Raw genomic sequence first — 24,361 nt, 5'->3', positions numbered from 1 at the left:
AAATCGTGACTGCATAGGTTGTGTAATGAGTAGCATCATTCCTCAAAAGTAAATCCCCCCCCACTGTGATGTTGCTGCCCATCCAGTTCTATCAACGACTTCCTGCCTATCAGAGCGTCTCTCAAAAGCGTCCTCCAACGTCACCCTCAGAGAATACTCTGCCACATTATCACGATCAACGTGAAGCCAGCCTTTCCACCCAGCAACCAAATCTCCTGCTCCCAGCCCGCCCAGAACAATCGTACCCCACCATTCACGCGTGCGAGACGCCGCCGAGTCGTCTTCGTAGACCATGAAGCGCTCGGCATCTGCGATGAGTGATCGGATGTGCTCGGCGTTGGTGTTGGACCCTTCGCTGTATGGCGGCTGGTGAACGTAGACGTGCTGAAGGTCTTGCTCGGCGCATGTGAGGCGAGTGGCGTCGAAGCGGCCGTCGAAGTCAAGGACAAAGAGAGCCAGGGAGTGAGGCGGCGAGACGAGCGTTGATATTATCTTGTATACTAATGGGAGGCTTCGGCCGGAGATGGATATCGTGGGCGCCTGGGTGGCTCGAAACTGCCGAGCAGCGACTTGGTCGAGGTCATCCAGGTGTGTGGTTTTGATGCGTCTGGTGCCGGTTCCGCCTGTCTGAGCTGTCTGAATGGGAAGAGCTGCGCGAAGACTATCAAGTATCTAGAAGCATGTCATGGCTCGGTATTAGTTTCGAGCTTGCAGTTTGTTTACACAGGTCTAGGTACTGAGAGCACATGAAGGAGATATCTATCAAAGTCTGCTGCGAGTCTCGTCGCTGCAAGTGTGCGAAACAGAGCTGGCTTTTCGTTTCCTTGTTTCTTTTTTATTGTATTTTTTCCATCATGGAAAAGAGCTCTCTTGGAATTCAAAACATGGCCAAAAAGATACATTTCCAAATCTGGTGGCGTCTTGGCGGTGATTTGCGCAGCTCCCATAACATGGTCCCAGCATTTTTCATTTCCAACCAAAACTCAACTTCTTACAACAACGTGCGCAAGCAAGGGGTCTACAATCGCAAACTCACCTCCTCCAAATCAGCCTCCTCAACAGCCCTCAGCAGCTGCCCACCCATAGACTCCATCGCCCGACTTGCTTCAAGCAGTGAAAATCGCAAGACGCGTGGGCTGCGAAAAAGATGACGCCGCCGTGCCGCTCATTTCCCGCCTCGGAGCTGCCAGAGCGGATCCAGCAGGATGCGTCGGGGCGGCGCCGCAAAGTCGAGGGCGCGGGCAGCGTGTCTCGCAAGATTGACTTGTCGGCCTGCGAGCTTTTGCAGATGCTGCAGTACAAGTGCGAGGTTGAGCGGCCGTTGTCGCGCGACAGTCCGGTCCGATGCTATGCTGTAGATCGGCTATTTCGCAGGTAATGGAGGAAAAAAAAGTCCCGAGTTTGCCATCTTACCCCCACCACATCGCTAACACATCACCCCGCCATTGCTGTTATTTACGACACTTCAATTGAAACTATCAAGACTCTCTTTTATCGAAACTTTCTCATCTAGCTCTGTGATAACTAACAGCTGCCTCAGGTGTAAAGACAAAAAAGGCACATTCACCGTGGAAACAACGGCGTGGGAAAAGGAAAGGGCCAAAGCAGATGGCGGCTTAGAAGGAACCAATTCCAGAGACCCGCCAAAGCCGCATCAATGGTCGTCGAACTGGCATGATCCAGACGAGGCATCGCCGTGATGCTGCAGCTTTTCTTTATTGCAAATTATAAATGACGAATTAGCTACAAGCTCTCTAGCTAAAGAGATCTCAGTGCTACTTATACCGCGCTGAGCATACTTCTAAGGAGCTTCACGCCGGTTCTCATCTTAACGTTGTATAAAATAGCATTTGATTTAGCAAGCGAATGATGAGACTCAATAGACTGGCGGCTGTCCTACAGGATATGGTCATCAAGGTTGGCTGTGAAGCTCTGGGGTGAACGTAATGTCTGCGTCCTCTTCATCATAGTAGCGGCGAACATTGACATGTCTACGGAACGTGGTCTAGATATCTCGGGAGCAAAAGGGATACTGTTTCACGCAGATTAGGATTCTACAACTATTGGACAAGGGAGGAGCCCTCGGTATTAGTAGAATTTCCAGAAGGTGATACGGCATCCTAATAAATACGTCACATCACATAAGACAAGAGATATCGGATCGCCCCGAGACTTGGTCTAAGTAGAAATTCACCTAGCTGCAGCTGCTCACTATGATATACACTCAGCAGCCATGTAATGACAGCCAAGGAAGCACACTATTGACATCGTATTTTGACTTCTATTTGACCATCAATGGTCCATGTCGCATCCCTCTCCCTTTACCCCTCTAAATAGAGCATCACTCTATTGCGCCTGGGTTCGCTCGGCGGCTCGGCTGGCCTCCTTCTTGGCGTAGTAATCGTCTCGGCCGTTGGTTCGGGGCATGTGGTAGCCGTACCTGTTCCCATCGTTAGACAATCCCGTCTTGCAACTTCTGACAAATTCTTCCTCATTCGAGATCGTACCAGAACCAGTTTCCCATGATAAATCCAGCTCCTAATGAGTCGTAAGTAAATTGCTCCAAGTCGTCCTAGCTGTATTACAGCTTTGCAGATATTCGCAGGGTATTATTTACCGAGACCGATGCCGAGGTCAAGGATGAGCTGTCGTCGCAGTATCTGCATCCTGTGTGTTAGCCAGCCCCAAGCATCTTTGCAGCAGCGCTGGCAGCAATTTCACTGCACTGGATGCGTCATTGGCCGGGGTGTAGACGTACGCCAGTGATCGGAGCGATGGCCATTTTGAATTGAGAGCTTTCCAAGCTTTTCCGGAGCCTCGAGATGCGTTTGTTTGGCTGTTTGGTGGATTCTGTATAGCGGAAAGGTAGAATCTGGTACGGATCAAGCGATGGTATGGTCTGATGTTAATCCCGCTAAAGAGGCAATCACGTGATGGCACAATGCCGCTCGTTCGGCGGATCATCGGGCGCAGGAAAAAGTGTCTCTTGGGCTAGATGCTAGCAATTAGTGGGCTAACTTTGGTCTCGGAGGAATTGAAGAACTGCTAGATGCAGATTCTCTTCAATGGGCTTTGAATCGGCAAGCTGAGTTTCTGTCTGCCCGCCCCTGCACCGCTGTGACGATGAGTTTACGGCTAGCCACTCGGCGGCTGGCCCTGCCAAGTAAGATATTGCCTAAAAATGAAAGAGAGAAACAAGAAACAATCACGTATCAGTCGATATACGCTGGCTAACATGCGATCTGAATGTAGGCCAATCTCCCTCAGCTTCTTTGCTGACACCGGGAAAAAATGTTTCTCACGGAAGTACTGGCGTGCTAGTTCAACGCCGCAACAAATGGTCAATCAACATGTTCAAGGGCTGGGGTAAATCTGGCGCCAAAGACTCTGGAGACAAAGGTCAAGATCCAGTAGCCTCCGAACTGGACGACCCCAAGAAACGACAACAGTTCCTTCAGAGAAACATGCGAGGTGGAGTGGAGGACAACATTTTCCAGGACGAAATCGAAGCCGCGAAGCCGGCATCTGAAACACCTGCCGCCCCGGCATCAGAAGAAAGGACAAAGGAGAGTTTGGCGATGGTGGTCGATCCAGATGCCCGGAGTCGCATTCGGTGGCAGCGGAAAAAGGTCATTCAACTGGTTCGACGAAATGGAGAGCTGACTAGGGAAGAGAGGATCAAGATGACGGAGCGGGAGCTGCGTCACAAGAGCGAGTTTATGCCGACAAGCGTCAAGAAGCTGGTCATGTTGGCGCGCCAGATTGCCGGCAAACCAGTCGACGAAGCTATTCAGCAAATGCAGTGGTCAAAAAAGAAGTTTGCGGCGGAGGTCAAATATCACCTAGAGGAGGCTCGAGACATGGCTGTTGTCCAACGTGGCATGGGTCTCGGCAAGGTCAACGGTGACCTTTTAGACAAGCCTCGAAAAGTTCAAACCAAGGATGGCAAGTGGATTGAGATTGCGGATCCGACACGTTTATACGTTGCGCAGTCATGGGTTGGGCGAGGGCCCTGGCGTGGAAAGGAGCTGGACTACAAAGGCCGTGGAAGAATGGGTATCATCCAACACCCAAGTACCAGTAAGATACCCTACACCCATGTTGTTCCACTAACCAAATTATCCAATGGGCTCGTTCAACATGCTAACCTCTGTGCGCGTGCTTAGGCTTTACGGTCATCCTAAAGGAAGAAAAGACCAGAATTAGAGAATACGAAGAGCAGAAGGCGAAGGAGGCACAAAATGGCCCTTGGGTTCATCTACCAAACCGCAAAGTACACGGCCAGAGACCATATTATTCATGGTAGAGACGCCCGGGTTGGTTGGAGTCGGAAGCAAATCTGTTTAAATTTCACCCAGCAATAGAGTCAGCATGACAATGAGCATGTATCTGTATCAATATATGTACAACGAAAGGAAAAAAAACAAACAGTCGGGTGACTGGATAGACTTTTATCAGACATGGTTCCCGCGTCGCTAAAATTTATAAATGTATAAATCGAGCTTTAGCTTGACGTTACCCTCAACCGGTGTATCTTCCTCTTCTTCCTCTTCTTCTTTTTCGGATAGTGGATGTCGGATAACACATTAAACAGATACCCTCTCTGGAATAAATCGTCTAGTCTCCGACAACCGCCTTGATTAAGTCTTCAATTATAGCCCTGCGACATAACCCATGCAGTTGAAACAAATGGAACGTGGACGAAAATTGGTCTTCAATTATGAGCTAGTCCCACTACCAGAGTGCAGATAGCTAGCTGCTCTGAAGACTACAGCAGACAACGACACGCAATTACACCATAACTTTTGGCTGTTGCCGAGGCACCATATCTTCGTACCGGTTGGACATCATTTCGATGTCATTCGAGTACTTTTCGAAAGCGCCTTGTCCAGATCCCGAATTGGAAGGGGGGTTGCGATATATCAAAAGAGGCACTGGGCCTATTGCGGTTTCTGAGGAACATGAAGACAGCGGCAAAGGCAATTGCAACTACGCCACCCGCAACTCCGACTCCGATACCAATGGCTGCACCCTGAGATAATCCCGAGCCACCAGCAGGAGTTGCTGCGGCCGTCTCGCTAGAAGTGGGAGTAGAGGAGGCAGAAGTAGCAGGGACAGTGGTAGAAGGGGCAGCAGATGAAGTCGAATTGGAAAATGGAAACGTTCCCGAATGCTACGGTTATCTCAAGTCAGCAATCTCACAATATCGATTTCACATGACGCGGGGAGACGTACTACGCCGGAGGTAGTTGGAGGAGGAGCAGTTGATGTTGGCGGAGAGGAAGTCGGAGCCCCTGTCGAGGCTGGTGGTGCTGTTGTTGGCGGGCCTGTGGGCTGCACTGAAGTCGGGGGAATCGATGAAGCCGGGGGGAATCGATGAAGCCGGGATTGAAGTGCTGGAGGCTGGAGCTGTTGGTGCTGGAGTCGTGGCATCTGTTGGTGCTGTTGCAGCTGGAGTTGATGATACGCCCGAAGTTGGAGGAGCTGAAGCGCCGGTAGCAGAGAATGCTAGTTGTTGGCCTATTCGTGAGTGAGTACAAAGCCAATATCAAACTCGCGCCATGCGGGACGCATTCTCCATATGATATCTTCCACTCTTACCCTGACAAAACGACCCAGCTAGAAAAGACTGAATTTGGACGTCGGTAGCACCACAGCCAGTCTGACCACAGTCTCGCACGCCGAATCCAAAATTGGCATTTGCGCACAAACAGGCAGCGTCATCTGCACTGGTGCAGGAGAATTGTGTGAATTGATTTCTCACTTGATTCGCGCAAGTCGGCTATAATCACAGTTAAATCGGAACTTGCCAGAGTTTTAACATTGTGCCGTATCGACATACCACACAAGCGGGAGGATCTTGGGCAACAACACCGTCGACAAAGATCAAGCCCAGTGCACCGAGCACCACCGGAAAGAGGGATCGCATTTCGAAAGGTGGCCGCTCTCACGCTCGGAGAGGAGAAGGGATGAGATGGAGGTTCAGAGTAGTCGTCGAGAATAAACTAATTAGAGAGAAAGACAGGCCGAAGCTAATAGACGTCTCTCTCTCTCTTTCTCTCTGGCGCATATAACGTCGCAGAGCTAAGGAGGAAGTGCTACAGTGGAAAGCAGCAGAGAAGGCAGCAGAAAGTGTGAAAAGGCGTCGACCGAGAGTTACCAGCACACACGGTTCGAACAGCAGCGAAAACAAATTTGCACCGAAATGTGCAATATACACGAGGAAATGAATGACGCCGAATGAGTGGAATGCAAATCTCTCAAGTAAAGGGAGAAAGGGTCTAGTGAGAATATCGAAGATTTGCGGCAGGAATGGCCATAGAAGGGGCTCGACAAGGGAGAAGACGAAAATAAGAGAATAAAGAGCGTAAGAAGTACAATTCGCAATAACGTCGTAGGGAGCGTGGGTGGTCAGCAGAGACCTGGTTGAAGTTAAAAAAAAAGAAGAATGAAGAGTCGACAGACAGGATGCAAGATGCAAGATGAAGGCTTCGCCGAGCCTCGAGTATATTTGGCTCTCCGTGCTAGGCTCCGTAGATCATTACAGCTAATGATGATAGGGATGCGATCCTGGTCCAGGGTCCCACCTTTAGCACCAGCCAGCGCTAATAACGCGCAGCAAACGGCGGTTTATGCTGTGCCTGACTCCTAGCCAGACTGGGTACCTGCTACATTCTGCAAAGTAGGGGGCATCTGAAACGTGGAATCATGGCTTGGGGTCTGAACAGACGGGCAGGTCGCGTGTCAGCCTGTGGACGAATATGCGAGGCAGCAAACAGGCCCTGGCACGGACAGCGCCTAGTGTCTGCGAGCATTGTTTTAGCAATTAACATTAGGTTATTATTAGTGCCACCTACTGGTAGCAGCAGTAATCTTCCGCGCCTGGGGACATGCGTCTGATTCAATGGCGGAACCGTTACCCTGTGAAGCAACTGGCTACTGTTGCGGTTTCTGGTGTAAGCGAGTACGCGCGCTAAGAAGTGCAGCAGCATGTATAGGTATATGACGAGTCTTCAGCTGTTGAAGAACGTTGGGAAGTACAATATCACAGAGCTAGAGAGGGTCGAGCTGGTCTTATGCAGTGTAGACGGATGTTTGTTCTTGAAGTGAGGTGGTAGCCGATTATCCTGTTAGTGGCAGCTATATTAAGAATTTGGGAATGGTGTGGCAGCTGGGCGATCCGTCTCTCCCATGGGAGCAGCGAGGACCTGCCCGATACCTCGCTCACGGTTGCCATCGCGCAGCCGTGTGCTGCAGCTAGTGCACTCAGCCCCGGGCTTTCCCACTGAGGTAGGTACCATCTAGGTACCGAAGTCATCCACTACCACCTGTACCACCAACCTGGAAGGCAAGGCAGGCGCACTAGCGGCACCATCAGCAATTGCACTTGCAGATCTCATCTGCACAGCTCTTCTAGCGAAAACAGCTTGCCGTCAGCAACCTCGTCTAGCAACAAATCGCTCTCGAATCGCCTTTTGCATCTCTGCGGCAACTCTTGGCGTGCACTGCAGGCTTCGATGCTTTGCCCAAAAGGACGAAGAAGGCGATCATGGCTAACCCTGTAGGCGAGGACAGCTGGCTGGCCTATCTCGACGAATCTATCCGCAACGCTTCCGACCTTGAGAAACGCGTAAATGTCGTCGAGTTTTTCAAACGCGCTGTTAGCGCAGAGCCGGACAGCTTGAGAATATGGCTAGCATATTGCAACTATTTCTGGTCCCTCTGGGCGGATAGCCATTCTGATGCCGCCGGATGGCCAGAGGAAGAGCAGATGATGGGTCGTGAGCTTTTCTCGTTTGAAGCTGCCCTTGGCTTGTGGCAGCAGGGCTACGAGGCTATCAAGTATCGCATCAATGATAGCCATCTTCTCTGGGACCGCTGGATATCTCTCGAAATGGAATTGCTGGAAAAGACAAAAACACCAGAGGGGGTCAAACGCATCACACACCTCTACCGTGACCGATTGACAACGCCTCATCTCACGTGGGACGACACATCGCAAATGTACTCGACCTTCTTATCGGAGTACAACCGAGCTGCATGGGAAGAATCAATGAAGGATATTACGGCGTCATCTCAAGGCGCAAAGCGGCTCATGGGCAAACGAGATTCCTTCGAACTCAAGCTACAACAGGCGTTTCGAGCCGACGACATTGAAGCGCAAAAGAAGATCATGATTGAATACCTCGAGTGGGAGACAGCACATGTTGTTAGCGGCCAAGACGGCACCGATATCAGCTTCAATCTCTGCTGTGGACTCTATGCCAGAGCTTTGACCGGAATATTCGCGACCGATGAATCGATTTGGCACGAGCACATTGTTTTTCTCTCATCCTCCTATGCCGACGCGAAAGCCCCTGAATTTATCCTCAACGCCCTTCGTCGAGCCGTTCAGCATTGCCCTTGGTCGGGTCGCTTATGGAATAGGTTAATACTATGCGCAGAAGAGGCGAGATTAGATTTTTCTGAAGTGGAGTCCATCAAGCATGCCGCAACGAGCGAAAATCAGCTATACAAGCATGGCATGGAGAGCATGATCGAGATGTATGTAGCCTGGTGCGGTTTCCTCAAGCGGACTGCAATGGACGCAAGCGCTACCGATGAGGCTGTCGACGTGGCCGATGTCGGCCTGAGTGCCGCTCTGGAGGATGTTGATGTTGTAGGCAAGAGACTCTACGGCAAAGACTTCCAGGGTGATCCAAAGTTTCGACTTGAGCGCATCTATATCCAGTACTTGACTGAGAAGAAAAACGCCATAGATGAGGCAAGATTGCAGTGGAATAAGCTGGCCAAGGCTCAAATCCATGCCGATAGCCATGACTTTTGGTTTCGCTACTATATGTGGGAGATGCTCATCTTCTCTTCCACCAACTCATCCAATAGTCCTACGCCCTCGTCCGCAGGTGGTAATTTCCGAATACCGGTGCTTGCGACCGCTGTCCTTCACCGTGCTGTGAACCGGTCAACAATTGACTGGCCGGAAAAAGTGCTGGAGGTTTATATGCAGCATTGCAACGACTATGAAATATCACGTTATGTTCGCAAGGCGGCAGATATAGTGCAAAAAGCCGAAAACAAGATTGCAAAGCGACGCAAGCTAGAAGAAGAAGAAAAGGCTGCTGCATACGCTGCTTATTACAGCGCACAGACAGCGGCTGACCCTGGTGATCCCACTGGAGAGGAGGATACTTCCTCAAATAAGATAAAGAGGAAACGAGAAGATGCTGCCGAAATCCAGGAAGATGCCGGCACCAACAAGCGCCAAAGGAGCGAGCACGAAGCACGCGAGGCTCAGTCTGGCCTGCGGAGAGACAGAGAAAATACGTCTGTGATTGTCAAAAATCTTCCCGCTGAAGTTACCCAGACAAAACTTCGCCAGTACTTTAAAGAGTATGGCCATATAAACAATATCACGGCACTTGTTCGCGAAAAGGATGGCCAGTCTTCAACGGCATTGATCGAATTCCGTGCGCCAGATGAGGCTCGATCCGCATTGCTCAGGGATGGAAAGTTCTTTGGGCAATCTCAGCTCACTGTTCAGTCTGGTCACGACTTAACGATATACGTTGCAAACTACCCGCCTACCGCTGATGAGCAATACATTCGCCAGCTATTTCAAGACTGTGGGGATATTTTAAGCATTCGGTGGCCTAGCTTGAAAGTGAACTCGCATCGTCGGTTCTGCTACGTCTCTTTCTGTGACAGCGATGCGTCTGCTAAAGCCGTGGCCAAAGAAGGCATTCTGCTGAATGGAAAGTACACGCTGCTGGCTAAATACTCAGATCCCAACCGCAAGAGGAACCGAGAGGGTGCTGTTGCCGAGGGCCGAGAAGTTCACGTTTCGGGGTTAGGCCCTTCAACTACAGAAGACGAAATCCGCGAGATCTTCTCAAAATACGGAACCATTGCAAGAATAAACGTTCCCCGAAGCGACAACGGAAAGGGTCGCGGATTTGCATTCATTGACTTTGAAACGAAAGACCAGGCTGAAAAAGCTGCATCAGAGCTGAATAAGATCAAGTATGTCAACAAAATCCTCCAGGTTGAGATCTCGAAGCCTTCGAACGTGAAGCCTACGGCCCAGAGTGTATCACACGACCGTGCAACTCCAGCATCTCAAGCGACCGAAGATACTGAGGGCGACACAGTAATGGGAGGCTCCACTACCGCAGCCGATATTGCCGCACGCACCATTGCACTCATGGGTTTGTCTGACACTGTTAATGACGCCCGAGTGAGAGCACTTGTTGAGCCGTTTGGCTCTATTATCAAGCTTGTCCTCCAGCCCGGCCATGGCGGCGCACAAATTGAATTTGCAGATTCTTCTGCGGCAGGCAAGGCAAGCCTCCAGCTCAGCAACATGGACTTTGAAGGCCGTAAGTTACGCGTCGGGTCTCTTGACGATCTTCGTCATGCCAAGGCCGAGAAAGTGCAGGATCGCATTGTCCCCCGTAGCCAGAGCGAGGCCAAGAAAGACAGACCGGCTGGTAGTACGGAAAAGAGCTTCATACCCTCGTCATTGAATAGGCGACCTACTTTAGGGAAGCCAGCTCCAAAGCGTGGAGGCGGTTTCCTTGCTGCAAGAATATTACCAATATCTAGTACAAAACCGACGGTCGAAGACACAAAACCAGGGCCGCAGAGTAATGCGGATTTTCGAGAGCTGTTTCTAAAAGGCCCAGCTGCGAAGGATAATAAGGATAACAAGGAGGACAGCAACTGAGTTATAGTATTAGGTATCTATAATAATAAATAGCCTAAAATAATAGCTTCTGGCAGCCTTTTCCTTTATAAATAACTACCCCTAATAAAGCCTTATAAGTGCATATAAATAGCAATAAGTATAGCATTTTCCTTTATACTAATATAAGGTATTTTAAATAATTCTTTTAATGCTCGGGTACCCGTAACCGCGCGTTATATTACAGTATCTATATACCCTACTACAATTCTTAGCTTAGCTCTGATATGGTACACATTATTTACATGTATGTGCGCAACAAGGAGTCATAGTAATTCTCCTATTTATATGATAGAATCAAATCTACCGCGTGCCTAAACCAGGCACTACCTTTGTTCCTACTTTCGATGTAAATCGCGATTCTAACCGTTTCGCCTAGACGGACATGCCTATCCTGATAACCTCCAGTGTGGTGTCCCACTGTTTCTAATTTTGCGTCTGAAAGCTGCAAGCCGAGTCCATTACCCAGCCAGTGAAGAGAAGAAGAAAAAGAAGATGCCTACTCAGGCCAAAAGGTTATAGGCTCACGGTGCCTACAGTCTTGTCTTGATTGAAATCCTGGGAAAACAGACGTTGCCACACGTCGAACCATTTCTCCTGCTGTGCTGTGAGCAGTTTCCCTGGTTGCCTGAAAGTTCTGTTAAGCAGCTCGCGCAGTCGCGTACGCAGCACTTTGATAACGAGCATCGTCTTCCAATCAGGGATGGCAAAACGACCCCTGTTTCCGTCCAATACTATAACGCCGGAATAGAGCTAAATTTGAAAGGAAGGAAATGGTTAGCAACTCTAGTCATGTAGACTGGAATCTTCAGATGGAGATATATGGCTTACATCGCAGCGCACGTCACCACACAGTAGTGCTATCGCGAAGGGCTCTGTCGCGCTGGTCTCCTGTGCGCGGTAAACCCTATACCGTTGGTTAGCAATGCCTCAGACACGGATATATAGAACCTGGAATAGACTGATGACCCACGATTTCGTTTGCATTATGGTGTAGTAAGACAGCCATCTCACATCGAACAGAGCACGGTTGACCGAAGTTGGGTGAAGGCTTATGGACTGGTTGTTTCCTATGTTGCGAAGTCCTTTCGAGCCCGGAGCATCTCTGACGAGAAGCTTAGGGTAGAAGCTCCATGCTATAACAGAAGTCGAAACCAAGTCGTTATCGCTGTTGAGATTTACTCGCTGAGGCACATCAACGAATTGTTGTTGACGGCGGCCGCGTCCACCTGAAGAATATCGCAGCTTCAAGAGGCCCCGTCGCTCTTCCTCTGTCAATGACAAGAACCCAGAGTCAGCAAGAGAGGTTAGAAGCTGACCCTTCAGATCCTCTATATTCGTGAGTGTCTGCTGGTTGAGATAATTCTTCCTGCAGAATTGAAATTCTTTACCCATGTTCCCGCTCGACTGGCACACTCTCTTCCACGCCAAGTATGCGTTATAGGTTGTGAGCACATCCGAATCTGCGCGACGGAAAGCGGCCCTGGCATTATTTGCCTGCTGTTGCTGTCCGAAAGTGGCAGAAAACGGCGATTTGGATGATAGAATTGCAGCGACAGTGATGGCCATATCCAGGCATTTAAAAATCGAGCCCAATAGGATGAGTTTTCCTAGGAAAACATCCAGAGGTAATCTTGCCAGCTGATAACCAAGTGGTGTAAGATCTTCAGCGCCAGTCAAAGCACGAACATCCACAAGCGCATCGATTGCGCGACGTATGTTCTTCGCTGAGGGGGGGTCCAAAGCGTCGCCCAACGTCTCCTCGATGCCCCCCTATCTTACATATCTTGACTCGAATGGCCAAGTCTTGCAAGGAAAGTCGAAGCATCTCTGGAGTTTGCTGATCGCTCATAAGAGTATCGTGCCTATACCGAGTAAACATATGGAAGCATAGTCCATTTTGCACTCGGCCAGCTCGTCCTCTACGCTGTTTGGCATTTGCTCTCGATATGAAAGTATCAATCAGCCTAGAAAGCTGCTTCTTCTCATCGAAGCGCATTTCACGATGCTTTCCTGTGTCGATCACGCAAGTGATATCCGGAATAGTAATACCAGTTTCAGCGATATTCGTCGCTAACACAATCTTTCGCAGCCCTTGGGGTGGTACAAGAAAAGCTGCTTCCTGGTCTTCCATGGCAATCGTGGAGTGGAGAGGATAGACAAGCGAAGTCTGGGCGAATCGAGGATCTCCCAATAGCATATCATTTAGCGATCTGATATCTGCAATGCCGGGCAAAAAGACCAAGATTGCGTTGCTGTACTCTTGTAGTGATTCGTCGGTAGCAATTCGAGCGATGAGTTCCACAATGAGATCAAGATCGATCTGGTACTCGTTCATCTGAGCAAGAACGGCCTTGGTTCTGTTTGAGTAACCAGTGAGGCTCTGTGCTATCTCAGATTTCAAGCCATCTACTTCAGTCGCCTCAGGAGCATCGTCATCGAGATCAACTAGTCGATCGGATTCCGACGTGCTAGGAACATAGCCGGTAAGTTCAACAGCATCTTCTAGGTAGCGGACCTGCACCGGGAAGGTTCTTCCTGGAACATTTAGAACAGGCGCGCCATCTAGATATGCAGAAAACCGCTCAGCATCCACAGTCGCAGACATCAAAATAACCTTCAAGTCTTTGCGGCGTTTGAGGAGGCGTTTAAGAACAATGAGAAGGAAGTCGCTATCAATGGAGCGTTCATGTACCTCATCAAGCACTAAATGTGTGACTTCATGGAGATCGTTGGAACCTTCGAGCATTCTCATGACAATTCCGGTGGTGGCATATACAAGCCGTGTTTCTTTGGATGTGTTGGATTCAAGGCGGATAGAATAGCCAACAAGGGATCTAGAAGTCCCCAAGTCGCCCTTCTCATCGCCCAGCTCTTCGCTTACTCGACGGGCGAGAGATATGGCAGATATACGACGAGGTTCTGTACAATAAACCTTACACTGTTTACCCTGTGACAGTTCATGCTCCAGCAAAAAGGCCGGTACCTGGGTGCTTTTACCGCTGCAACACAGTGAGCAATAGACATCGTTAGGCAAAGAGCACGACAGCCCAACTTACCAACCAGTCTCGCCGCAGATTATTATCACCTGATTATTATCCACAGCGTTGAGAACTTCGCCCTTGAATTTCCACATTGGAAGCTGGACTCGAGATTGCTAGAATAATGCTGTTAATACACCGCAGTACTGCGATAGAAAATAGCACGAATCAATAACATACCAGCATAGCCTCGTACTTCTTTCTACTTGACTTTAAGGCCCACATTTTCTTCAAATTTTCATCGATTTCAATGTGCTTCGTCCGCTCAGCGTGCCCTGATTCAACTCCATCTGAAGAGGCCTTGCCATTATTGCGACCTCGGAACGCACCCTGTAGAACGACGCCATCTTCAAGCTCTTGGTCCTGTCTTTGGCGGACAAGAGCTTTGATTTGCTTCACAACCAGTCGATCCTGCGCGTCGAGATGGGACTTCTTGGCTTCGGCCATCTCAGACCAGAAGTCACGCCAGACAGGATGAAGTTTGAGGTTGACCTTTTCATCCTTTGGATTGCTATTGAATGTATGAAACAGGGCCACTGTAGCGATATAAGCCTCTGACTGCTTCATATCAGGTGTGGCGACATTAGTCATAGTAAATGTGAAATGCGTGGGATCAATTGTTGCCTCGACATCTGAGCTTGCAATGACATGAGGAAGCTCCTGTGTCTTGGACCACAAAATATCCACAGAATGACGATTGGCAAATGAAGCTTCGGAAACAACCGTGTACCTAATATTAACAGAAGGATCCCTAGTCGCTATTAGCAATCACTGCAGTAATAATTTGGAGAAACACGCGGCTCGGTATGACACATACCTTGAGCGACAGGCTTCTTCTAATATTCGTTTCGGGGTGACGCCTGTCCATTTGGCAAACTCTCGGATGAAAAGTTTGGTACCGTCTGAAGAGTTAACCACAGTTTGGAGCTTCCCCGTAGCCGGGTTTACCTCGCTTTGTGGAAGAGACTCAAACAAGCCTGCAATATCATCATCTTCAGCATTCTCAGCCAGGATGTCTTTAGCCATTTTCTCAGCTATAGCAGCGATATCATCATCTTCAGCGACCTCAGACGCAGGATCTTCCGAGTGGAGCTGGCTATCTGTATCAACAACAGGGTTCTTTCTGACCAAAGCCAGTTGTTTTTCCAAGACAACCTTCTCCTTCTTCCATTCCTGCTCTGCCAAGAATTTATCAAAAAGAATATCAGATTCTATTTTCTTCAATTTGGATTCCAGAACGGCCACTGTCGAGTCTGTCTCGTCATCTTTGGCTTGTTGCGTGGTGGATTTGGACTGCGGCCCTTTCTTCTCCATACGGCTCAATTCGAGTAGCTTTTTCTTCGTAGCGACATATTCTGGTATTAACTCTTCGGGCTCAATTTCGCCATCGAACGTTGCGATAGGTGCCTTTGGGGGCGAACGGGATTTACCCTGGCGGTTACTCGGTGTGTTGCTTATTTCATTCCGGCCAGCTTCAGCTGCGATCAGTTTGGGAGTGCCTGTGCGAGAAGGAGTTGCGGATGTATTGTCCGCAGAGTCTAAATAAACCATTAGATCAGGATATAACGTGGATTTTTGCGTCTTTGGCTGGCCATGGAAGATGCTAACCTTTAAGGTTCGGTTTGGTCCTATTCCCATACGTAGGAAGCTCCTCGAGAGGGGTTTCACGAGCAAGCCATTCCAGGGCTTCCTCTAATCCCCATATATAGTCCCGAGGGGCAGATGAGATATTTGGCGCGATGTCCAAAATGTGTTGTATAGTGCTCTCAACAACGCTCTCCGAAAATGCTGCCCCAGACAGAGCTTGCCGCAAGGTCCATATGCGTGATACTAAATCTTCTTCAGATGGCATCTTTCCAGGCCCCGCATTCTCAGACGACAAACTAGATGCATAAAAGCGACTTTCTGCCTTGATCAGATCGAGAATGTGGTCCATCAACTCCCGGGGTAGCCATTTTGGTGTATTGATGGTCTCTGCCTGGCTCCGAAGCAGGCGTCGGTCGGTCTCGAGCCGGGAGCATTGGCGCTGTGCATCTCGCTTCACTTTCTGGGAATACTTTTCTACAAATAGCTGCAGTTCGGATTCTTCGAGCTGTCGTTCGAACTCTTCGGGGCTGAGCACAGCTTCCTTGGCTTGTGCCCGTTCGCTGTGCTGTTCGGCTGGCGTTGAAGCTTGTGGGGTAACTTCTGAGGCGGCTGGAGGGGCATTCTTTGGAGTGTTGACGCCTGAAGAGGATTGTAATCCTACATCCACCACTTCCAAGCGAGGTTTGGACGCAACAGAGGTCGTTGCAAAGCCTCTCGCTGGGTTTGCTGCCGGCTTCTTCTTTTTCTTGTTACCACCGGCCATGAGATGGAGCGAAAAGAGGTGCCTGTAGTTTATGCGAGAGAAAGAGGAAAGCGAATGAATGCCTGGTAAAGATGTGCCTGAAGTGCAGAGATAAGATATCAGCGGATAAATGAATGTACAATGGAGAAGTTGATACGCCCCAATTCTTCTATAGCACTTTGGCTAGCTTAGGTACATTGTGTGTGGTATCGGCACTATTTACTCCGTTATCTAAGCACCCTCGCACCTAAGCATACAAACCATGCCAAATGATTGTTACAAATGTCTCATGGATACAGAAGATTTGGGTATTTAGATGGAAGGAATATTTCATTTCACTCTTTCTAATGAACCGAATCCAAATCTTACTTTCATCTCTTTACTGTGTTTTCCTTTCCCTCTAATGTTGCCTCTTTTCTTTATGGCAAGGCACACCTACCAACATTAGCACAAGCTACTAGTATCTGTGCGGGCATATGCTACCGAGTGCTGCCACTGCCTAAAAAGTCTATTTCAATTACCGTGCCCAAGCTGCAGCGTGAGATTCTCTTTGTCCATGCTTAGCTAGACTTGGCATTATAAGAAGAACGCCTGTGACAGCTGAGCCTAGCTCTCAGAATACAGTGAGTCATGTGTCATCAGTTAAAGCGTGGGTTCACCAAGCCGCGCATATAAATGCACATACCAAGTCTCGCTGCGTAAATCTATTGGGATAAAGTATCACAAAGGCTATAAGGAAGACTCTAGCACGCAACATCTTTAATTACCGTGCTGTCTCAATCGCGCGCTGCCTTCTCTCGAGTCTGCGCAGTTTAGCTAAGACGTCATGTCACGCGCAGTGCAAGCTGGCGTATTAATATATATATTATGCTAGTGGAAAAGTGCACTGCCTTCGGGCATGCTAAAATCACCTGCTGGTGAGAGGGGTACATAACGATGAAAAGGCCTCACAAAATTTTTTAGACGTCTTAGGTTAGAGACCTGGTAAAGTATTTACAACGCTAGTTTTTTTTTTATCTTATTTTAAGGTAACAAACCCTTTACATTTGATATATAAATACATATTCTTTTCTTGAATTAATTTTTTCTATTTTAAGTATATTCCATAAAAATACTATTAGTTTTTAACTATAGTTCTTTTTACACCATCACCGCCCGACAACGACAAAGCGCTGGAGTCTGATCTCCACCTGGTGACAGAGATCGTGACAATTTGGACCATCCGCCGCAGAAGCGCCGTATGGTGGCTAGTGTCTCACGCATTGCTGGGAATTGCAGACGGGATAAGTCTTATCTATTTTGCTTGAGCCTTCCTTCGGCAGTTCGGCCAACAGGGGAATTGCTCCATATGTTGATGAGAGTATTCACACAACACGATGGAGCTTTTGGAGTTGGAGTATCAGCCGTGAGTAATCAGCTGTGGCTCAACGTTTGTTTAGATTTTAGAAAGTCTGGAATTGATCTTTACTCTACCAACGATTCCTGAAGAACTACGGCGAACATTGCGTCATGGAGGGGGAAATGTGTATCCACGGGCAGCGCAGAAATGCGCCATTGGTACCAGTCCAGCAATACATCTCTTATGCCAAGGTAGTTGCAGCAGACGACTCTGCAACAATTAGCGTTCAAATCCTGAGAGGAGAAAATAACATTACACCTTTCTGAGGCAGTTAAATGTGGCTGCACACGCTGTTTTAGAGAGGAACTCCACGCTGAGAGGACATGAATCTGGTCGATCGACGCTAAGACTCCCGTCTTCTCTGCTGTATCCTTGAACAAGCTGCACCTTTATTAAGCTAAGTGAGTCTATAAGGAGCTTGCCGTGGCTGTGAGGCTGGATATGTTCCTGAACCCCCTAGGTCTGCGAGTTGAAGTTGTGTTGTAAACAGTCGTCCGCACGAACTTCTTGATGACAATGAGCAGACTTCGGTCAGGGTCGGGTCTTTTCTTCTCCGCCACTGTCACATATTCGCTGACACCGAATTGAAGGGCATGTAGCTTATCGTAGGTTGTCCAAGGTGACTCAACTAGTGGTGCGAGGGTATCTTTGACTTGACCTTGTTGAAAGTCCTTCTGGGGTTCTTTCCGAGGGCCTTTCTAGACTGAACTGTATAGGATAGTGCTAGGGGACAACGGGGCAATCTCTCCATTGTATCCTCGTCCTTATGCCTGACTGGCAGTTTCCGCGATATATCTCGAGTTATATTATGCACTCGAGCCCGTTAAACACGCATATATGAAGCCATCGTTGAATCGCTCATCATTGACCACTCAGTTCGGGACCGGTGCATAAGCCACATTAGGGCGGCATCTCAATCCACCTACCGGCATATATCAGCTCTGTGATACCTGTAGTCTACCCTGTGTCTTCTCCTTAATCTTGCTGCATGCTCCTGTCAGCAGCGCCATGCTATAAGCCCTTATTTCGACGCGCTTGAAAAAGATCCTTCAGCTCTGTTGTAATTCATCCTGGGGCGCGTTCTGCCTGCATGGCGCACTACGCTAAATTGTGTAGGCTAGCGTAGCTAACACCGACCTGCGCCCCTGTGGAATGCTGGACCTGACGTCTTCTTTCTTCTGGTGACTTCTCCCATCTTCTCGAAATATTTTCCATTGCTATATGCAGAGTGAAGCTGCTCTCCCAAACTTCGGCTGTGCTTCGCTGGCTGTCTTCAATGAATGGTGTCGAGACGTGCTCAAGCGATCTTTCACATACCGACGGTTCTTCAGCTAAACATCCCGCCTCTGTCCACCTAGACTTAGTCCACATAGACTCAGTCAACGACTCTGGGCCAAGCGGAAGAGCCATCTTCGTTCCATCTTGATAATTCACAACACGCTCACGTTTAATAATCATCTGCTTGTTCAACCAGCTGGGCAAAATGTTTGCTTTCGACCAAGCCGCACTACCTCAGATTACAACACGCAAAGCTCTCATTGTGGTTGACTTTCAAAATGAGTTCATCGGCGATGCTGATCCAGGGCTGCCTGTTAATCGCCCCGAGGGATTTGTCAAACGTACAGCTGAAATAGCAACCGCCTTTCGCTCTGCGGGAGATGTCATCTGGATTCAATCTCGGCTTGACAAGGCTCGTTCGATTGATGGCGATCAGATCATATTATCAGAGAACTCACCTGCTTCGCAACCTACATCTTCCCGAAATAAGGATAGGCCAATTGCGACTGAGGCTTCTTCTGATGAATCCTTAGACCCCGAAGCTTTTTTAAGCCATGAAGAGCCTTTACACGGCAAGGCTTCTTCTGATCCGGGGAGCAACGTCCCATTGGCTATTGAGGAGGCCATTCACAGCAAGGATCTCAAATTAACAAAGTCTTATTACTCGGCGTTTCATGGCACACAGTTACTGCGCGCTTTGCGTGGTAGAATGGTTACTGAAGTTTTCATCTGCGGCTCTCTTGCGAATATTGGTGTCTATGCTACCGCCATGGAAGCGGCCGGCCACGGTATGGCCATTACAGTCATAGAAGACTGCTGCGGATATCGCCACAAGTCCAGACAAGCTGCGGCGATAAAGAACCTCATTGAACTAACTGGCTGTGAGATTCTATCCTCGCAAGAAGTCCTCAAGACCTTGGTCCCAAGCAAATCAGAGACTAAGACTCCAAGTGAACCACGGGATGCAACGTCTGCTAAACGGGCAAAGGCTGTCGCTAGTACCGATGAAGACATTATACAGTCCCTGTCTGGTCTCAAGTTAGATTCCAGCCCATCCGGCCCTAGCACTGCTGTAGACAAAGTCAACCAGGCCCCTGAAGTCAAGGCTGAAACTCAAGAGCCTCAAGAGGCTGCCACTGAAGTTGAAAAAGAGAATGAGAAAGACCAACCTGTGGTTGAAGGTGGCTCAGCGGGACGTGTTGCCGATTCCGAAAACGAAAGTGACTCGTCGTCACAGTCCAAATTGTGCGAAGGTGACACAGACGTCATATGTGATGCCCTGCCAAAGCCATTGGCGAATGAAGCTTTTGATAAGCTTGAAAAGGAGGTTCTTTGGCAGCGAATGTCCCACCAGGGCGGAGAGGTTCCTCGACTTGTCGCGGTTCAAGGCCGGGTGGACGAAGATGGCACAATGCCAGTGTATCGTCACCCTGCCGACGAATCTCCGCCCCTGCTGCCCTTTTCCCCTACGGTCCAAGCCATCAAGGCTGAAATCGAGAAGCATCTTGGTCATCCTCTCAACCATGTCCTTATTCAATTCTACCGTGACGGAAATGATTACATTTCCGAGCATAGCGACAAAACGCTGGACATTGTGAAGGGGTCTTATATCGCGAATGTCAGCCTTGGAGCGGAAAGAACCATGATACTAAGAACTAAGAGGCTGGAAAAGGATCTTTCTGGGACGGCAGCAGCAGAAGCAGCAGGCAAAGAGGAGAAGCGAAAGATTCAGCGCGCTCGGCTTCCTCACAACTCACTCTGTCGCATGGGCCTGCAGACTAATATGAAGTGGCTGCACGCCATCCGACGAGACAAGCGCGCAGATCGCGACAAGTCAGCTGCGGAACTGGCGTATTCAGGGCGCCGTATATCGCTTACATTTAGACACATTGGAACGTTTCTGGATCGTGATGAGACCATCATCTGGGGTCAAGGGGCAACAGGCAAGACTCGCGACACCGCGCATCCCATAAGCAACGGCCAGAGCTCTGAGGCTGTTAAAATGATCCAGGCGTTCGGCACAGAGAATCATGCCTCGGACTTTGACTGGTCTGCTCATTACGGCCGTGGTTTCGACGTTTTGCATATAAGCAATTCCCCTAGGTTCTTTGCTTCCGCAGACCCATTAGTGAATATGCGCATTACACTTATGCTGGCCGAGTATGGCATTAAGTATGCCAAGGGTAGCATGGCTTCTGGCTCCGAATCCCATAACGAGAACCAAAACAACCCGCCAGCACTATGGTCTCTTCCCATAAAGTTCATTGATAATGATGCTGCTAAATCCGTCGTTCATGGCGACATGGCTATTATGCTATACCTTTACTCGCGCTATGGTCCAGGCCGTGTCACTGGCTCAGGAGCCACCACTCGAAATCCATCAGACCTTGCCAGACTGTTCAGCCAGTTTCAGCAAGGAATGAATCTGTTCAATATCTGGCGCCAGCTGAGGTGCGATGGAAGTACAGGGACTCGTGCCGGAGCACTACCTGTGACATTGAAACAGGAGCTTGCTGTTTGGGACAGCTACGTTGTCGACGACCTGAAAAATGAGCGAGTTCCATTCCTATGTGAAGATTCACTGACCCTTCCTGACTTTGTCGTCTGGCCAACTTTGTATTCCATCGTAGAAAAATACGGCTCAGAAGTAGCATTTAAAGGTCTAGACGGATTGCAGAAGTATTATGAGGCTGTTCGACAGTTGGACAATGTTGTTACGGCTGTAGGAAATCGCTAGTTTCAACATCTCATCAAGAGAGGATATACTTATAAACTTTTCACTAATCTAACCTTCCTGGCATCCTATTACCTTGTAATCTATTGTACATGTAGAGCCTCACGAAATGCTTCTACTTGATTTGACAAATTGAAGAATGAGTACCAGCTGCAGAGAAACGTTTGAAACCGCAGCCGGAATGCCTATGATGGTGGTAGAATCCTTCAATTTAACTATTTTAAAATACAGTTTTTTGGACAAGACTTTTGCCATATGGGGTTCAACTATTGAGCAGCGTCCCAAGGGAGAGGGTAAGTGCCTACCCAGTCCGCGACTTCGCTCTTCAGCTGCACAATCTCCGGATCCCTGTCTCCGTTACCCAGATGCTCTACAAACAGCTTGAGCTTGCCGGGCGACTTTTCGCCTCGCTCTTGAGCTGCCGCTCGCACAGTCTTGTTAATGCGAGTCGCAATGGTGACAGCTCGGTCAACAACATCTGCTACGCGGACAAAGTCGTCTTCACGGAAGCCACGAGTTGTCATGGCGGGCGTTCCCATACGAAGACCGCCAGGTACCAAGGCTGATCGATCGCCCGGGACGGTGTTCTTGTTGGCAGCAACGCCGACCAATTCCAGAACGCGCTCTACTCTGCTGCCGTCAATGCCATGGGGCTTAAGGTCGACGAGAACGAGGTGGTTGTCGGTACCGCCGCTGACAAGATTATAGCCTAGGCCACCTTTTCCCTTGTCTTCTCCAAGACGCTTAGCGAAGGCCTTGGCGTTTGCCAAAACTTGGGACTGGTAGGCCTGGAATTCCGGCGTCTGTGTCTGCTTCAAAGCTACAGCAAGAGCTGTGATGGTATGGTTGTGAGGACCACCCTGGTGACCGGGGAAAACGGAGTTGTTGATGGGGCCTTCAAGATCGTACATCTCGTCCTCCTTGGTCTTCGGGTTCTGCCTTCGGACACCTTTACGGAAGAAGATGAGAGCTCCACGGGGACCACGGAGACTCTTGTGGCTGGTAGTGGTGACGATGTCAGCGAAGGGGAATGGACCGGGCAGCACCTTGGCGGCAACAAGACCAGAGATGTGCGCCATATCTGCCACCATGTAAGCGTTGACCTTGTCGCAAATTTCCCGTATGCGCTGGTAATCAATCAAGCGGCTGTAAGCACTGGTTCCGGCAATGATGATCTTGGGCCGATAGATGGTGGCCAGCTTTTCAAGGTTGTCGTAATCGATATAGCCGGTACGCTCGTCCAGTTGGTAAGGCAGAGTTTCGAAATATTTTGACACTGCAGATATCTTCTTGGTCGGTGTCTGGTAGCCATGGGAAAGATGTCCGCCATGAGGCAAGTCAAGGCCCATCAGTCGGTCATGAGTATCCATAAGTGCTGAGTATACATAGAGGTTTGCCGGGGCGCCAGAAAGAGCTGGAAGCAGCAATTATTAGTCCACTTGCTAGATAGAGTCTTCGAACAATGCTTGACTTGCCCTGTACATTGACTCCCCAGTTCTTGGAATCCAAGCCAAATGCTTCCAGTGCTCGCTGCTGGCATAGTCTCTCCGACTGGTCGATAACCTCATTGCCGCCATAGTACCGGGCGCCAGGGTATCCCTCCGAGTACTTGTCTGCAAGGGAATATCTGTTAGTTACTCTGAGCAGCCACTCGGCGACTCCAGCGTTTACGTACTCTGCATGACACTGCCCAGCGCATCTAGTACGGCCTGGGAGGTGAAGTTCTCTGACGGAATCAGATTGATGAAATGCTTCTGACGGTTTTTTTCCTGCTCCAATGCTCAGCATGCGCAACACTTGCTATGTGGGCTGATTCTTCAGAGACGGACTCGCTCAATGATATCAAAAACAGCCGGGTCGGCCTTCTCGAGATGCGCCGAGAGAAGCTGTTGAGAACCTTGTCAGTACATGGTGCCTGCCATGGCCAATTGGAACTTTGCCGACCTGCTGCTGGCCATCTTGGGCCAGTGAAGCCTTTGCTCGTCGAGCGATCAGAGATGCTGCGTTCACAGATGGCGGCCTTGTTGCCAGCCTCTTCAAGCTGCCAAGCGGCATAGCCCTGCTTCGCAAATAAGCTGCCATGGCGTCAGGAACTTGAAGGCTGCAGACGTGGCGGCGGCCGACTTCAATTGCGACGCAGACAGGAGATTTAAAGGGCGAGGCGGCTAAATATCGAGCCTGCGAAGATGTTGCGACGGAGAACAAAATGGGCCGGCGAGAAATCGTAGCGGCGCTGCTTGCCGCACGCAACTCCGATCGCGTGGGTTGAAATGCGGCGCTCCGTAGCCTGGCTGACCGTGATTATCCGGCTGCAAGTCTCGCCATCCCCGCATACAACCCAAGGCAGTATAGTTTGCCGCCTGCTAGCGAGTGCAGTTACATGTCTGCCAGGTACCGAATTCGCAGAGCTTCGCGGCCTGCCCCCAAGCTGCCTTGTGAGGGATGGCAGCTGAAGCGCGCATTTTACAAATAGTTTCACTGCTTCAGTGGAATGCGTTACATAATGCGATTCCTCGCATGGGGCTGCTATGACCTGTACGTTCAAGGCTGAAGATGCTGAAGATTCCGATGTCTTCAATTAGCGCCCTTTCGAGTCATTGCAAGCTATACCTCCACAAGATGGGATAGTCGCACTCCGGTAGAGGCCTCGCTCTACTACTAAACCACTTGTGAATTGAGCTCTACCATTCAGAACCATGACAAGAACAAGGCGAGGCAAGTAGTACTAGATATTCTAGAGTAGCAGAGAAGGATCCTCTCGCTGAAGCGATCACGGCGCAACTTTCGATTCTTCGGCTTATTCTTTTCCCGCTTCCCCACAGCTCCCCGCCTCCGGCTC

At 49.5% G+C, this 24,361-nt stretch overlaps 10 protein-coding genes across 10 annotated transcripts; 4 read left to right on the top strand and 6 right to left on the bottom strand.

Moving 5' to 3' along the window:
* Positions 1–42: 42 nt before the first annotated feature.
* TrAtP1_001149 (uncharacterized protein) lies at positions 43–1,093 on the bottom strand (the record flags this gene model as incomplete). Its single annotated transcript, XM_014086275.2, has 2 exons — positions 43–672; positions 1,037–1,093. 2 exons carry the CDS (start codon positions 1,091–1,093, stop codon positions 43–45), a joined length of 687 nt encoding a protein of 228 aa, XP_013941750.2.
* Positions 1,094–1,147: 54 nt separating this feature from the next.
* Positions 1,148–1,700, top strand: TrAtP1_001148 (uncharacterized protein; the record flags this gene model as incomplete). Its single annotated transcript, XM_014086276.2, has 2 exons — positions 1,148–1,374; positions 1,541–1,700. The coding sequence occupies 2 exons, from the start codon at positions 1,148–1,150 to the stop codon at positions 1,698–1,700; spliced, it is 387 nt and encodes a 128-aa protein (XP_013941751.1).
* A 646-nt stretch (positions 1,701–2,346) lies between these two features.
* On the bottom strand, positions 2,347–2,782 carry TrAtP1_001147 (uncharacterized protein; the record flags this gene model as incomplete). The annotated part of the gene is made up of 4 exons (XM_014086277.2): positions 2,347–2,440; positions 2,508–2,538; positions 2,618–2,660; positions 2,759–2,782. The coding sequence occupies 4 exons, from the start codon at positions 2,780–2,782 to the stop codon at positions 2,347–2,349; spliced, it is 192 nt and encodes a 63-aa protein (XP_013941752.1).
* Positions 2,783–3,350: 568 nt separating this feature from the next.
* TrAtP1_001146 (mitochondrial 54S ribosomal protein uL22m) lies at positions 3,351–4,306 on the top strand (the record flags this gene model as incomplete). Its single annotated transcript, XM_014086278.2, has 2 exons — positions 3,351–4,080; positions 4,167–4,306. The coding sequence occupies 2 exons, from the start codon at positions 3,351–3,353 to the stop codon at positions 4,304–4,306; spliced, it is 870 nt and encodes a 289-aa protein (XP_013941753.2).
* A 772-nt stretch (positions 4,307–5,078) lies between these two features.
* On the bottom strand, positions 5,079–5,929 carry TrAtP1_001145 (uncharacterized protein; the record flags this gene model as incomplete). The annotated part of the gene is made up of 4 exons (XM_014086279.2): positions 5,079–5,173; positions 5,236–5,520; positions 5,602–5,782; positions 5,843–5,929. The coding sequence occupies 4 exons, from the start codon at positions 5,927–5,929 to the stop codon at positions 5,079–5,081; spliced, it is 648 nt and encodes a 215-aa protein (XP_013941754.2).
* Positions 5,930–7,549: 1,620 nt separating this feature from the next.
* Positions 7,550–10,723, top strand: TrAtP1_001144 (uncharacterized protein; the record flags this gene model as incomplete). Its single annotated transcript, XM_014086280.1, has 1 exon — positions 7,550–10,723. The coding sequence occupies one exon, from the start codon at positions 7,550–7,552 to the stop codon at positions 10,721–10,723; it is 3,174 nt and encodes a 1,057-aa protein (XP_013941755.1).
* Positions 10,724–11,257: 534 nt separating this feature from the next.
* TrAtP1_001143 (uncharacterized protein) lies at positions 11,258–12,310 on the bottom strand (the record flags this gene model as incomplete). Its single annotated transcript, XM_066110869.1, has 3 exons — positions 11,258–11,494; positions 11,573–11,648; positions 11,715–12,310. 3 exons carry the CDS (start codon positions 12,308–12,310, stop codon positions 11,258–11,260), a joined length of 909 nt encoding a protein of 302 aa, XP_065966942.1.
* Positions 12,311–12,407: 97 nt separating this feature from the next.
* On the bottom strand, positions 12,408–16,132 carry TrAtP1_001142 (uncharacterized protein; the record flags this gene model as incomplete). Its single annotated transcript, XM_014086281.2, has 5 exons — positions 12,408–13,743; positions 13,801–13,898; positions 13,963–14,533; positions 14,600–15,320; positions 15,391–16,132. The coding sequence occupies 5 exons, from the start codon at positions 16,130–16,132 to the stop codon at positions 12,408–12,410; spliced, it is 3,468 nt and encodes a 1,155-aa protein (XP_013941756.2).
* Positions 16,133–18,993: 2,861 nt separating this feature from the next.
* TrAtP1_001141 (uncharacterized protein) lies at positions 18,994–21,525 on the top strand (the record flags this gene model as incomplete). Its single annotated transcript, XM_066110868.1, has 1 exon — positions 18,994–21,525. The coding sequence occupies one exon, from the start codon at positions 18,994–18,996 to the stop codon at positions 21,523–21,525; it is 2,532 nt and encodes an 843-aa protein (XP_065966941.1).
* A 263-nt stretch (positions 21,526–21,788) lies between these two features.
* On the bottom strand, positions 21,789–23,604 carry TrAtP1_001140 (uncharacterized protein; the record flags this gene model as incomplete). The annotated part of the gene is made up of 5 exons (XM_014086283.2): positions 21,789–22,936; positions 22,998–23,135; positions 23,198–23,291; positions 23,352–23,408; positions 23,467–23,604. The coding sequence occupies 5 exons, from the start codon at positions 23,602–23,604 to the stop codon at positions 21,789–21,791; spliced, it is 1,575 nt and encodes a 524-aa protein (XP_013941758.1).
* Positions 23,605–24,361: the final 757 nt, after the last annotated feature.

Source organism: Trichoderma atroviride, chromosome 1, assembly GCF_020647795.1.
Source record: "Trichoderma atroviride chromosome 1, complete sequence".
NCBI classification, from domain to species: Eukaryota; Fungi; Ascomycota; class Sordariomycetes; order Hypocreales; family Hypocreaceae; genus Trichoderma; species Trichoderma atroviride.
Note: the sequence above shows the minus strand (reverse complement) of the source record. Positions and strands in the feature narration are given on the sequence as shown.